At 43.5% G+C, this 14,546-nt stretch overlaps 1 protein-coding gene across 1 annotated transcript; it reads right to left on the bottom strand.

The window, feature by feature from the left end:
• Positions 1 to 50: 50 nt before the first annotated feature.
• On the bottom strand, positions 51 to 9,140 carry LOC307229675 (WD40 repeat-containing protein SMU1-like; the record flags this gene model as incomplete). The annotated part of the gene is made up of 12 exons (XM_079999711.1): positions 51 to 183; positions 672 to 824; positions 904 to 1,065; positions 1,153 to 1,279; positions 5,079 to 5,206; positions 5,432 to 5,548; positions 5,722 to 5,841; positions 6,265 to 6,381; positions 6,522 to 6,638; positions 7,484 to 7,636; positions 7,727 to 7,937; positions 9,115 to 9,140. The coding sequence occupies 12 exons, from the start codon at positions 9,138 to 9,140 to the stop codon at positions 85 to 87; spliced, it is 1,530 nt and encodes a 509-aa protein (XP_079855837.1). The 3' UTR covers positions 51 to 84.
• Between the last annotated feature and the right edge of the window lie 5,406 nt (positions 9,141 to 14,546).

The raw sequence follows: 14,546 nt of genomic DNA, 5'->3' as shown, positions 1-14,546 counted from the left end.
ATCGGAAATCTAAACTGCAGTGTCGATCTGTGAGGAACCGTTTACATCGGGGCAAGATGTGGAGCCGCGTGAGCTTTCGAGGATTTAAGGTTTCCATAGTCTGAGGAGACCGTCCGCGCTGTAGGTAGCGATCAGGTTCTCATGTGGATGGTGGACGAGGCCAATGACGTCTCTCTCGTGGACCTGTGGGCGAGGAGGAGCAGGAAGCACAGACGTGTAAGCGATCATCACAAAATAACCCCCGACAGGGCGATGACTCTCATCCTGCTTATTACACGGTTTCTTACTGAATAAAAGAATACATTCAGATGGAATATTGATTTGAAATAATTTTATAACTAGTTTAGCGTCTGCTTAGGAAAACTCTCCAACATTGTACATATCAGCACTCATGTCATCAAGCCTTCCATTGTAGTTTCTATTAAGTATAATGAGTTTGCGCCACTAGCTAGTGTTGGCGTTGGTATGTGGGCGGAGTAATAAGACAGACGTGCAACCAGGCGGAGAAGTGCTTGCCTTCGATAAGGGTCATTATTCCAAAACCACCAACGGCTGACTGCGGCTATTGACCAATCAGAATAGAGTATTCCACAGCGCCACGTAATAGTATCTATTAAGCCCTGGCCTTGAACCTTGAAAAAGGAATGTTTCCTATCACTAGTGGGACCCACGGTAAGTGTTTTCTCCAGCTCTCCTGTGGCGAACTTGAAGCAGTAGAGCACCAGGTCCTCCCCCACACAGTAGACCCACTCCCCCCGAGGGGAGAGGGTGCAGCACACAAAGTCTCCCCCGTCCTGTTTTCCCGAACTGAGGGTCCTCACGATCTAAACCGGAAGGCAGATATCATCTCAGGTCAATGCATCTTACCCAAGGGCGCCACGATTTAAGTACATGAAGCCTTACCTGTCCCTGCATGTTGACCACGGCCACCGTGTTGGAGTGGTTGCACACCACAAAGTGCTCAGGGTTTTGGGACAGAGGGATCACGTCGTTCACGGGGACGTCCGAGCCGTTGGACAGAGAATTTACAGTGTGGAGACATTCCGACGTCCTCGCACTCCAGATCTGCACTAACAACACAGCTTTAACCACTGGAAATGAAAAATGGCACTTTAAATTTCAATACCTTTTCCAGGGAAATCGTGAGGGTACCTTCACTGTGCCGTCAGAGGAGGCGCTGATAACATGATTTCCATCTTCAGTGAAGGCTGCATCGTTAACAAAAGACAAATGGCCGCTCAGCTCCTTGAGCATCTTTCCTGATCTTAATTCATGGATTCTGAAATAGATAGATAGATACTTTATTCCTCCCCCGGAGGGAAATTGCAGTGTTACACCAGCTCACATGAAACACAATAACAATAAAGTAATGAGAATAAAGAATTGCCAATATGTAATGAAGATTTATAAATAAAATAAAATCAATATACAATTGATCTAATAATCAAGTAAAATATAGAAAAATGTGGCAATATGCAATAAACCCCTCTTCTTCTTCTTAAACCTAAAGATTAACAATGATTCTCTGTATCAACAGTTCATACTCTGTCAAAAATGTGAAATTGAGCAATTTTCCTGACATAAAGACGTGGACAAATTTGTTGGTACCCTTACAGCTCATTGAAACAATGCTTCATTCCTCCTGAAAAGTGATGAAATTAAAAGCAATTTTCTCATGTATACCTGCATGCCTTTGGTATGATATAGAGTAAAGCAAAGAAACTATGAAATGATGATTATTTCTAAAGATATAAATTATATTCTAAAAGGGCCTGGACAGATTTGTTGGTTCCCCTTAGAAAAGATTATAAATAATTGGATTATAGTGATATTTCAAACTGTTTTCTTTAATTGGTATCACACATGCCTTTCATCTTATAAACAGTCATTCAGCCTATTCAAATGAAGAAAAGTAGTCACTCTGCTGTTTTTTGTATCATCGTGTGCACCACACTGAACATGGACCAGAGAAAAGCGAAGGAGAGAGTTGTCTGAGGAGATCAGAAAGAAAATTATAGCCAAGCATGTTAAAGGTAAAGGCCAAAAGACCATCTCCAAGCAGCTTGATGTTCCTGTGACTACAGTTGCAAATATTAAGACATTTAAGGTCCACGGGACTGTAGCCAACCTCCCTGGACGTGGCCACAAGAGGATAATCAACTCCAGATTGAACAGAAGAATAGTGCCAATGGTAGAAAAAGAGCCAAGGACAATGTCTAAAGAGGTACAAGCTGAACTCCAAGGTCAAGGTACATCAGTGTCTGATCACACCAGCCGTCGCTTTTTGAGTGACAGTGGGCTCCATGGAAGACCCAGGAGGACTCCACTTTTGAAAGAAAAACATAAAAAAGCCGGACTGCTTTCAAAGAAAAGAGCACCATACCTACTGTGAAACGTGGAGGAGGCTCGGTTATCTTTTGGGGCTGCTTTGCTGCGTCTGACACAGAGTGCCTTGAGTCTGTGCAGGGCACAATTAAGTCTCAAGACAATCAAGGCATTCTGGAGCGAAACATACTTCCCAGTGTCATCAACCTCTGTCTCAGTCGCAGGTCATGTGTCCTCCAACAGGATAATGACCCAAAACACACAGCTAAAAGCAGCCAAGAATGGATAAGAACAAAACATTGGACTATTCTGAAGTGGCCTCTATGAGCCCTGATCTGAATCCTATCGAACATCTATGGAAAAAGCTGAAACATGCAGTCTGGAGAAGGCACCCTTCAAACCTGAGACAGCTGGAGCAGTTTACTGAGGAAGAGTGGGCCAAACTACCTGTTTACAGGTGCGGAAGTCATTGAGAGCTACAGAAACCGCTTGATTGCAGCGATTGCTTTTTGTCCATGCCATTTTCATTAGTTTTATTGCGTAAAATATTCTGTTGAATCAAAGCTCAAAAGCAAAGTCTGATTTCTATGAGATATAGAAAAAACAATGATGGATGCCAATTACTTTTGTGAGTTTCAAGTTATTTGAAGGGTATCAACAAATTTGTCGAAGGGGACCAACAAATCTGCCCAGGCCCTTTTAGAATATAATTGATCTCTTTGGCAATAATTTATCTCTTTTCACAGTTTCTTTGCTTTATTTACTCCACGACATACCAAAGGCATGCAGGTATATATGAGAAAATTGCTTTTAATTTCATTTCACTTTTCAGGATGAATGAAGCATTGTTTCAATGGATGTAAGGGTTCCAACGTGTGTGTGTGTGTGTGTGTGTGTATATATATATATAAAAACACACACACACACACACACACACACACACACACACACACACACACACACACACACACACACACACACACACACACACACGTGTAGTTGGGAAACAGTTCATTTTGAAACACCTGAATCAACAAAGTCGTCGACTACACAAATAAACCCCGTGTTGTTACTCTGGATAACCCAGGAAGCATTTTCTGGGTGTTTTGCTCCAGAACCAACCAGTGATCGGGGTGGTGTTTCAATTCACCAGTTGCAGAGAAGCTACGCGTTATTTTTAGACCCTGTCGAGTGACTGGCAGGAGATGAGCTTAAACCGTGACAAAAAGGATAAACCCCCCCCCCCTGGTGTGTTGATCCAGTGTATAAGAAAAAAAAAAAAAAAAAAACACCACACCACTACACTGTATGTGCTTCCACTCAGTCCACGCTCTGAGATGCACACATAGACACATCCCAGACTCCTCCAGCATAGCAGGCAGTGTGTATGTGTGTGTGTATGTGTGTGTGTGCGCGTGAGACTATTTGCATCCAGGTGCAGGATGCACGTGAGCAGAGTGACGTCAAGACACCCTCACTCCTTTGCATCATTTCTGAAAGGAGAAACGACGTACGGTGTACAGTGGTTTTTTGGATTTCTCTTCACCGCAGTTAAAAGCCGCGCTGAAATCTTTGCCACGTTTAATTCAACACATTTTGTTGCATATGCTACGGATCAGTGAGGATACACAGATACACACAATTCTCAGTATTCCTAAAGGACCGTACTGGTGTCAAATTGAGTTTTAGTCTGTTTACTAGTCCACACATTTGACTTGACCCCTGATCAATTTTCTGATGAAAGCTCACATTTAAGGATTTTTTTTTTTTTTGAAGATGGTCTCTATTTTGGGGTTTTGGAAAATTCAATCAATATGGTAAGAAACCGACCTTAAACGTATCATCATCAACCACAGTAGCACTTGCTTTTGGCAAAGTTCCTTCATTTTGCCGCATTTTGTATCTGTTAATTGCCATGCCATTCCGCAGGGGGGAAATTCCATCCTGAACTAATCCTATGTGTTATTTGAAAAGGCAGAAATGCCATTGCTTAACGTGGACTTAACAGATACAAAACTTGGCAAAACGAGTAATTTAGACAAAAGCAATATGCGTTGTACGTAGTAAATATATAGTTGTTAGCGAGACCAAGAGATCATTTTAAGGTAGAGGTTTCTCGCTTATGTTGTTAGAATGTTCCCAAACCTGAAAACGGAGACAATCTTAAAAAAAAAAAAAATGTATATATATGCTATCAACAAGAAAATGCTCAGAAAATGTTAAATATGTCCTGACTAAGCAAACTAAAACCCCACTTGACACCGGTACGGTGCTTTAATCACTCGGCAATGGAGAGCCTACAGCTATCACCACGCAGGTGAAGCCGGACACCCTGCCTAATGTTTGTCTTCATTCTTATTTACTGCATTTACTATATTTACTGTATTCACTATATTTACTATATTTGCTGTATTCACCGTATTTACCATATTTATTGTATTCACCGTATTTACTGTATTCACTATTTACTGCATTTACTATATTTACTGTATTCACTATATTTACTATATTTGCTGTATTCACCGTATTTACCATATTTATTGTATTCACCGTATTTACTGTATTCACTATTTACTGTATTTACTCTATTTACTGTATTTACTATAGTCACTATTTACTGTATTTACTATATTTACTGTATTCACTTTATTTACTATATTTGCTGTATTCACTATATTCATTGTATTCACCGTATTTACCATATTTACTGCATTCACTATATTTACTGTATTCAAAGTATTTTTTCCTCCCACCTGACGGTGCGGTCGCAGGAGGCGCTCAGGATGTGGTTGCCGTCCTTGGAGAAGCCGAGCGACGTGACGCCTTTGCTGTGCGCGCGCTCAAACCTGCGCAGGCACAGACCACTCTGGATCTTCCACACCTAGGAGTGAAGAGCGGCACCATCGCATCCGTTAGTAATCACGATGCGACTTAGCGCGCTCATATTCCTAAGTCACGGTGATAACAGGACATAAGAAGACACGGGTGCCATATGGGGGGAAAAGCAGTCACATCGTGAATGGATTTGAACGGCTCATGACAAGCTACCAACAGTGCAGCGGTGATGACGAAATAGCCTCACAGAGAACTGGTTGAAGCCGATCACCTTTATTTTTCCGTTCTGGGCCCCGGTGGCCAGCAGCTCGGCGTCTTGACTGAAGCAAATGCACAGAACTGCGTCGTCCATCATCATGAAGCTGTCCTGGGCCTGGTACTTCAGATCCTGCACGCGCGCGCGCACACATACACATACACATACACATACACATACACATACACATAGACATACACATACACACACACACACACACACACACATTTTTCTCCCCCCAAAAACAGTGTTTTCAAAGTAGCCCCGTTTGGCCGGGTGGCCTTTCCGACGCCGGGCAGATTTACCTTACTGATCTTTCCCGTCATGAAGTCCCAGGCCTCGATGAATCCATCCACCGAGCCGGTGATCAGGTACTTCCCATCGGGAGAGAAGCGGGCACATTCCACATGCGATCGCAGTCCAAACTGGACGGAAAACTGCGTTTAGTAGATGCTCACCGAGATAGGCTTTGTGTCTGTCTTTAACGCACTGAGAAACAAAGCACAGTTTGCCATCAGGTCACCGCCTCCAAAGGGGCAAAGCGTTTTATTTTACGCCGGAGACTCTCACGCTCGGCTGCCCGCGCAGTCGATTGCACAGCCTCCTATCTTAATTCTCGCCAAGGACACGAGGACTCTTAAGCGTTTCCGTCTGGATGCGAGTCAGCGAAGCATCTGAACGCCTCCGGGTGGGTTTAGTAATCATAACTACCGGCACGCGTGTGTGTGTGTGTGCGTGCGCGTGTGTGTGTGTGTGTTTAGAGGAACAATGCTATGGAGACACACAAAAAAAAGAAATAAATGTACTTTTTTTTTTTTTTTTTTTTTTAAATCGATGGCGTAAACTACCTTGATGTGGCAGTAGAGTTGCGTCGGGAAGCTCTCGTCCTCCGCTGCCTTGCTCTTGGACGCGTCGCCGGGGATTTCCGGAGAGAGGTGGTTCTGCTGCTGCTGCAGCTTCAGTAACTGGGCAGCAGGGGGGCAATCGTAAAAAAAAAAAAACACCTCGACTCGGGTACCGTTGAGTATCCATCAGACCTCAGAAGGGCGCCGGAGCGCCGCGCTTTTGAAACGTCACGTGCACTTCGCAGCTCAGCCGTACTCACGCTGACTTGTTCCAGGAGCCCCATGAGACGAGAGGGCGGCACCACGCTGACCTCCCTCACCAGAGCCTGCGCTATGGCTTTGCGCTGCTTCTCCTTGCTGCTGCCCTGCGGGTACGCCTGCAGTGGGAGGGAAGGTGTCATTAGCAAATCGCAACATTCAGCAGGAGGGGTGTTTAAGGGGTGTTGGGGCGAGCCGACGCAGGGGAGCTTTGGTTCCCGGCGGCGGGTCCAAGCCTTTTCTCCGCGCTGGACGTGCGGCTCCCTCACCCCTGCCAGGGGTTCAATGCGCACCATGCGTGGGGGGACTAATCCACAATCTAACGTTGAGGGTAAAAAGCTCACTTCACATTTCACACCACATTTGACTTTGCAAATGCAAGCAGTGATTTAGAAAGAAATCAGTCGGGCCAAATGGGTGACCTGCCGCATCGGGTGACATTTTTTTTTTTTTGCGTGTTTTTCGACACATCTCAAAGATTAGTGTGCACAAAGATAAGAAGACGGCTCGACACAACTAAAGTAATTGAGACTCTTTACCGCATTTAAACATGAATATTTTGAGGACTTAATGGTTAGCTTGTAGTTTCTGTAAAACCTCACGCATATCTCAGGGAATTCAGTAACAAAAACCAAATGCATTTTATTTGTATTTTTTTTTTTTGGTAACTCAGATGTCACACTGCTGTGGCGTCAAGTTAGCGTCGCCTGAAATATGGAGGTCGATGGAAAGGTATGGAGAGAAATATGGTGGGTTTTTGCACTAAACGCAGATTGTGTATTTGTCCCCCATTACTTGCTTTGAGCTGATAGGGAGGATGGAGCGTGCCGTAGGCATAAAAGGCTGGACTGCTGCGGAAATTAAAACCTAGCTCCGTACTTCATGAGCGCTGAGTAGAAAACAGGGACGAACCCGCTGCCAAACTACTCCTTTAAGGGCACTACTGTAAGTGACGGGACCTCACCTCCTGTGGGTCAAAGTAGGAGCGCATTAGTAGTCTCTCCAGACGCCGGAACCTCTCTGGCTGGGTCTGCTTCAGCATGATCATGGGGTCGGTTTGCCTGAGGAGCGAGCGTGCCGCGCCCACCTCCCTCATTTCAATGAGCTCCAGAACCACCTAACGGGGAGAGCGATGATTTAATAGGCCCGTTCTGCCAAAAACAACAAACTTAAGAGCTGTTTTGAGAGGGCGCCAATCATCCCCAACCTGCTCGTAGAGGTCTATGAGCGTGTTGTCGGGCAGTCTGAGCGACTCGATGGCTAGAAGCACCGTGTCCCAGTGGCCTCGGTTGATGTCCTCCACGAAGCTGTCGATGCTTTCCACGGTGTTGAGCGAGACGGTGGTTTCCTCCTGCAGGGTGTTCAGCGTGCGGTAGAGGTTGTTTTCCTTGAGGTACTGCATTATCAGACGTATCACGCTACGAAAAAAGACAAGGCGGGTGACAAAACCAACTGACTTTAGAATGGAAACATCTAAACAAACTGGGACGCGATGACCGAGGTAAAACACCTCGAATGTACGTTCGAGGATTAGGGCCACATGTGAAAAATGTATTCAAATGAAATAAATAATATCAAATATCAAATAAATGTTTCAGGGGTGGCCCTAATCCTCTTCCGTACAAATGCCTGAGTCGTTGTAATGAAGATAATTTTTGTTTTACGGGTGAGATTAGAGGTCAAGGACGGGGGCAATGGTTGAAAGTGAGCGTTAAACTGTTGAACTTCAATCTCTCACACTGGATTCAAACTGCTGTAATTAGTCCCATGCTACTTTCCCCACCTTGTAAACCCCTTCGCTGAAACACCCACACATTTAATGCCACTGTGATCAACTTTAAGCCTCTAGATTCAATTCACTGAATCGACCATGCAAGAATAAACACAATAAACATTAAACCATTCAACGGTATATGCGAATTATTATCAATAATAACAAATAACTATAACTTTGATTTATAAGTGCCTTTCAAGAAACTTGAGGATACTTTACAAAATACAATTTAAAAAAATAAACAATAATAATCATAATAATAATAATATAATAATAATGTTATTTGAATATAGCACCTTCATACACCACATGCAACTGGAAGCATTTGTAATAATAACAATAATATCATCAAAATCATCATGTGTCAAATTAATCTTTTTGCATTTTTGACGTAGAGGGAGGATAGTACATCTCTAAAATACATATGTGACATATAAATGATGGCTCTGAGCATATCGACGCATCCACATATAAACGAAACTCTAACAATCATGTATTAAATAGAAAACACCACCACGTGCTTGCATATGAGTACAGCAGACAAGAGGGTGGGGGGGGGGGGGTTACGCAAAATGTGAAGAACATAAAATGATATAGTTTAGTGAGAAAGGTTCTTTTTCCGTATATTTAAAAAACTAAATCCCTTATAAATACATATCAACGTGGGTAGTGCAGCCTCCGGTAGGAGGATCACACGGGGGCTTGTTGTCCCAATGAATTACCAACAATCAGCTCCAACTAAACCTATAATCGACAAATTGCATCGCAAATAAATGAAGACAAAAAAAACAACAACAATGCTGCATCAGGTCTCTACTCACTCCGCAGATTCCACCTCCAGAGCCATGGTGTGACGCTGCCGAGCCTGACGCTGCAGATGCTGCACTGAACCGGGGCGACGCCGACGCCGCCGCCGACGACGCCGCCGCCGCAGCGGGGGAGCCACGTGCACGCCGTGCGAGGAGGACCACCCACTCCCACGTGCGTCTCCGACTGTCCCCGAAACCCCGCCGCCGTGCGCGCCAACGTGGGCAAACGCGACAACGAGGCTGCGAGCGCAGTAATTGCGCTGCCACGTCGCCCGTGGCAACCGGCGGCGAGTCGTTTGGGGACGTGCTGCCCTCCCCTCGACGCGTCGCGGCAACTCTGCGTGACTCCCTTTTGGTTTATAATTGCGTCGTTTCTTTCTTGAAACCCGCAGAGTCCTCCCTGCGTGCGCCCGGAGGGCAGGTGTTAATTGGTGTCGGCGTGGTGGTCTGGAAGACAGGTCCCAAGGACGATCCGTCAGGAAGACGCCCTCGACAGCCAAGTGTTCGGCGCGACGTCAGACGGTTTCGTCGCTGACTTCGCAGTTCGCCTTGTGCCAATCCCACGTTGGCGCACAGTGCGTTTCAGAAGCGTGGTCTCGCACGTGCATATTGTTTTTATTTTTATTATTATTATTATTATTATTATTATTATTATTAATAATAATAATATTATTAATATTATTATTTCATTTTTGCAGTCGGGTCCGAATTAACCCCCCGAAACAGATTTCAACATGTTCACAGACTTTGCCTCCCGTTCCATTCCACTAACATGAAATGCCGTCACTGGGCTGCGGCAGGTATTCGCACCGAGTTGTGCGGCCGCTCGACTGGGTTTGCGCCGGACTGCAGCCAGGCCTGGCAGCAGGCAGCAGCCAGGCAGCCAGGCAGCAGGCGGCAAAACCTTACGTTCCACCTGCGCGTCTACAAATCAAGTCTCTGACGGATCGACGTCATTTGATTCATTTCGTTTTGTATTTTTTTTCCTCCTATTTCATAAAATGGCAAAGTGATTCAAGATTCAAGATTCAAGATTCAAGATTTTTATTTGTCACATACATATACATACTTCCATACATATATGCAGGGAAATGTAATGCAACGCACCCGGTGATAGCACACAATAAGTCCTAGGAAAAAGTACAAAAATAAAATAAAATAAAAAGTAGAAAATTCCTTTCTAATAGACCGACTAACTGACTCCTAAAACGTAATACAGTAAGTGGAATACTTATAGAATAAGATAAAAAATATATAGAATAAAATACAATAAAAAATAAATTGAAATAAAATGGAATAGGTTGAAGGAATATGGCTATGTATATACAGATATGTGCATTCGCAAAGTGCGCACAATCAAATCATCAAGATATATATATATTTTTTTTTTAATGGTTAATCGTATTTTTCTTGAACGGTTATTATTGGTTCATATTAAAATTAAAAAAAAAAATATATATATATATATATATTTATTTTTTTTAATTATTCATTTTCACACTTCCGCCAAATTGGTTACAAGGTCACGCCAAATAGTTACAAGGTCACGTTGCCGCTGACTTATCGCGATACTTGAGTGAGCAACTCGTCCATCGCGCAAGCGTGAGCGCGCGTCGTCTGTCCCGGTGGGTGTCCCGGGGTCACTTGGCTTCAGCCGCTTTCAAAAGTGCATTTATGCGATTTGCATTTCCCATCGAGGTCCACGTCGAGAACGCCAAACGATATGTGTTGCTTGTCTCGTTTTTGAATCAAGGTGCGAGGGGGAGCATGAAAGAAAGAAACAATAACTCGTCCCAGGTGAGGACGGTTCGTGCTCAATTAGCGTGTTTATTCAGGCGGTCAAACAGTCAACGTGTCCTACATTCAGCTTCATGAAGTAGTCTTCATATGGATTTCTGTGATTCATTTTTCATTTAGTATTTTATTTCACATTTTACAATTTTTAAGTTACATGTGGTATTTGTATTTATATTTTTGGTGAAATTATTTCAATTCTTCTGCCCTGTCTACCCAATACTAACCTCTGCTGTGTACAAAATATCAAGCACCTTCAGAAATACTTTGAATAAGAAAAAGATGTTTCATCTCAATACGGGTGTTAAATCCAGTCAAATAAAAATCGCCTTAAAGTATTAATTCTACTCGCCGGCCCAGTGTTATTAGCTGTCTCTTTCAATTGACTTCCCTCCACCCTACCTTCCTCCATCCCTTCTCCTTTCCAGAATGCAGTTCTCCGCCTGGCCGCGCTGCCCGTGGTCCGCTCGGCGTGGTCCCTGCTCTGGGTGGTTTACTCGGACACCAAACGTCGCCATCCCGGCGTCACGTCCGTGTTGGAGGCGGTGGAGAGTGGGGTCGCCTCCGTCAGCTCAGCCGCCTACCACAGAGTGTCTCCTGTCATGGTCAGGGTGGAGCCTCAGAGTAAGTTTCATCCGACTCCCTTTAGTTGACTGTCGGACAAATGGATACCAAAACCCTTGAAGAGTCGCGCTTAAAAAACATTTTTCTTAATTTGTGTCGCAAATATTTATACAGCACATGTATATATAAATTTCATTATTATAAAATGTTCTATATATTATATCTAATTTATACAGAATGTATTTCATTTGGCATGAAATACAGTGTTTTTGCGTATGTATATTATAGAGCTGCAATGATTAGTTGTCAACTATTAAATTAATCGCCAACTACAGTGGGGGAAATAATTATTTGATCCCTCGCTGATTTTTTTTTTTTTTAAGTTTGCCCGCTGACAAAGAAATTAACGTTCTATAATTTTAGTGGTCATTTTTGGTAGGTTTATTATAACAGTGAGAGACAGAATATCAAAAAGAAAATCCAGAAATTCTGACTACGACCCCAAGAACACCATCCCCACCGTCAAGCATGGAGGTGGAAGCATTATGCTTTGGGGGTGTTTCTCTGCTAAGGGGACAGGTCGACTTCACCGCATCGAGGGAAAGATGGATGGGGCCGTGTACCGTGAAATGAAATCCTGGGTGACAACCTCCTTCTCTCAGCCAGGACACTAAAAATGGGTGGTGGATGGGTCTTCCAGCACGACAATGACCCAAAACATACAGCCAAGGCAACAAAGGAGTGGCTCAAGAAGAAGCACATTAAGGTCATGGAGTGGCCCGGCCAGTCTCTGGACCTTAATCCTATAGAAAATCTGTGGCGGGAGCTGAAGCTTGGAGTTGCCAAGCGACAGCCTCGAAACCTTAAAGATTTGGAGAGGATCTGCAAAGAGGAGTGGTCCAACTTTCCTTCTGAGATGTGTGCAAACCTCGTAATCAACTACAAGAAACGTCTGACCTCTGTACTTGCCAACAAGGGTTTCTCCACCAAGTAGGGGATCAAATACTCATTTCACTCAATGAAATGCAAAAAAATTAATTCTTTTATGTGATTTTCTGGATTTTCTTTTTGATATTCTGTCTCTCACTGTTATAATAAACCTACCAAAAATTAAACTAAAATTATCGACCGTTAATTTCTTTGTCAGTGGGCAAACTGACAAAATCACTGAGGGATCAAATAATTATGTATTTGGATAATCGATGGATCGTTTTGAGTCACTTTTTTAAAGATAATTTCCAAATTCTCTGATTCCTGCTTTTTAACTGTGAATATGTTCTGGTTTCTTTAGTCCTGTATGACAGTGAACTGAATATCTTTGGGTTGTGGACAAACCAGGCGTTTGAGGGTGTGGCTTTGGGAAACAGTGATCGACATTTTTCAGCATTTCTGAAATTAATGAATCGAGAACATTATCAACAACTTGATCATGAAAATAATAGTTAGTTGCAGCTCTAATACACTCACTGAGCACTTTATTAGGAACACCTGTACACCTACTTATACATGCAATTATCTACTCAGCCAATCGGGTGGCAGCAGTGCAATGGATAAAATCATGCAGATGCGGGTCAGAAGCTGCAGTTAATGTTCACATCGTCCATCAGAACGGGGGAAAGAATGTGCTGTCAGTGTTTTCCACCGCGGCATGATGGTTGGTGCCAGACGGGCTGGTTTGAGTATTTCTGTATCTGCTGGCCGCCTGGGTTTTCATGCACAACAGTCCCAAACTGAAAAACAAAAAACACCCAGTGAGCGGCTGTTCTGCGGACGGAAACTCTTCCGCCGACAACAGAGAGCTGAGGCTGCAGCGGGCACAGACTCATCAAAACTGCACAGTTTGAAGGCTGGAAAAACGTGGCGTTGTCTGAATCTCAATTTTCGCTGAGGCACATAGATGCTAGTCAGTTTCAGTTATCTGGTAATTGCCTGTTATTTGACCGGGGAAATCTGTTGAAGTCTGCATATTTAAATCACCCTCGTCATAATGTCCAGTGACAATAATTCCCTCTTAGCAGGCTAATAATCGCGATAGCTTGTTACTCAATACAAATATAAAATACTCGATAATTTTGAATAAAAAAATAATTCTGCAGATCTGTTCATTCCAGCGTTCCGCAAGTCACAAAAAGCCAACCTGTTTGGACCATCAAAGACTGACCTTTCACCTCTAACCAATCAGGTTTGTCGATATAGAAATAAGCCCCGCCCACAGGTTGTGCTTGTAAACCCAGTACACGTGGAGCGGAGACAGAGCCGCAGCGTCCAAAACTCTGAGGAGAAGCATGAAAGATGACGTATCATTGACAACAGTGCCAGATACATCCGTAGTTTGCCGGGGTTTTTTATATTTAAGTTCCGACGAAAAGCAGATGGTTGATATCCATTGTGTTGTAAAACATGTCGACCAGACGTTCTGACGAAGACGGACACCACCACAAACCACTTCATTATTTAATTAGACCTACTCGCCATATTTATTTTGTTTATGATTTTATGAGAATGTTATAAAAGTAAAATGTTAATTAAAGCAGCTGCACTTGTAACTTATTGTTCACAAACTGAAATGATTTGATTTCAACTTTAATATTCGTAATTTTTATTCATTTTTAAAACGTTAACTGACAGGACTTATATCATTTTAAATAGTCAATAAAAAAATATTAAATCTACATGCCTTCATCATTTCATTCATCAATTGTTTTTAAGCTCAAACACAGATATTTGATCGGAATCTCTTCCATTTGTGCGGGACAGACGCTTTCCAGGACACGTGGACCAGCACCAATTTGTTCTAACGGAAACTCTGATGCTAGGGTCAAAACAAATGGAAATAGTGGGTTGTTTTTTTTTTTGTTGTTTTTTTTTAGATTATTTTTTAAGGGCAGATTCGGATTGGGCTGTTCAATGCGAATATTAGACTATTGGGGGGAAGTGGGCCGGGCCAGCTTCGCTCTTCCTTGAGGCAAGATAGGCGTCCGCCATCCTGAGGCGGGGCGCCGAGAGGGGGCGATTGGGACACATTTGGCTCTCCGACCGTACAGACGGGGCGTGAGCCAGCGATCCTGCCATCGACGCCAGAACAG

Source organism: Zeus faber (genome assembly GCF_960531495.2).
Source record: "Zeus faber genome assembly, chromosome: 4".
Taxonomy (NCBI): domain Eukaryota; kingdom Metazoa; phylum Chordata; class Actinopteri; order Zeiformes; family Zeidae; genus Zeus; species Zeus faber.
This window is presented reverse-complemented; position numbering and strand designations above follow the sequence as displayed.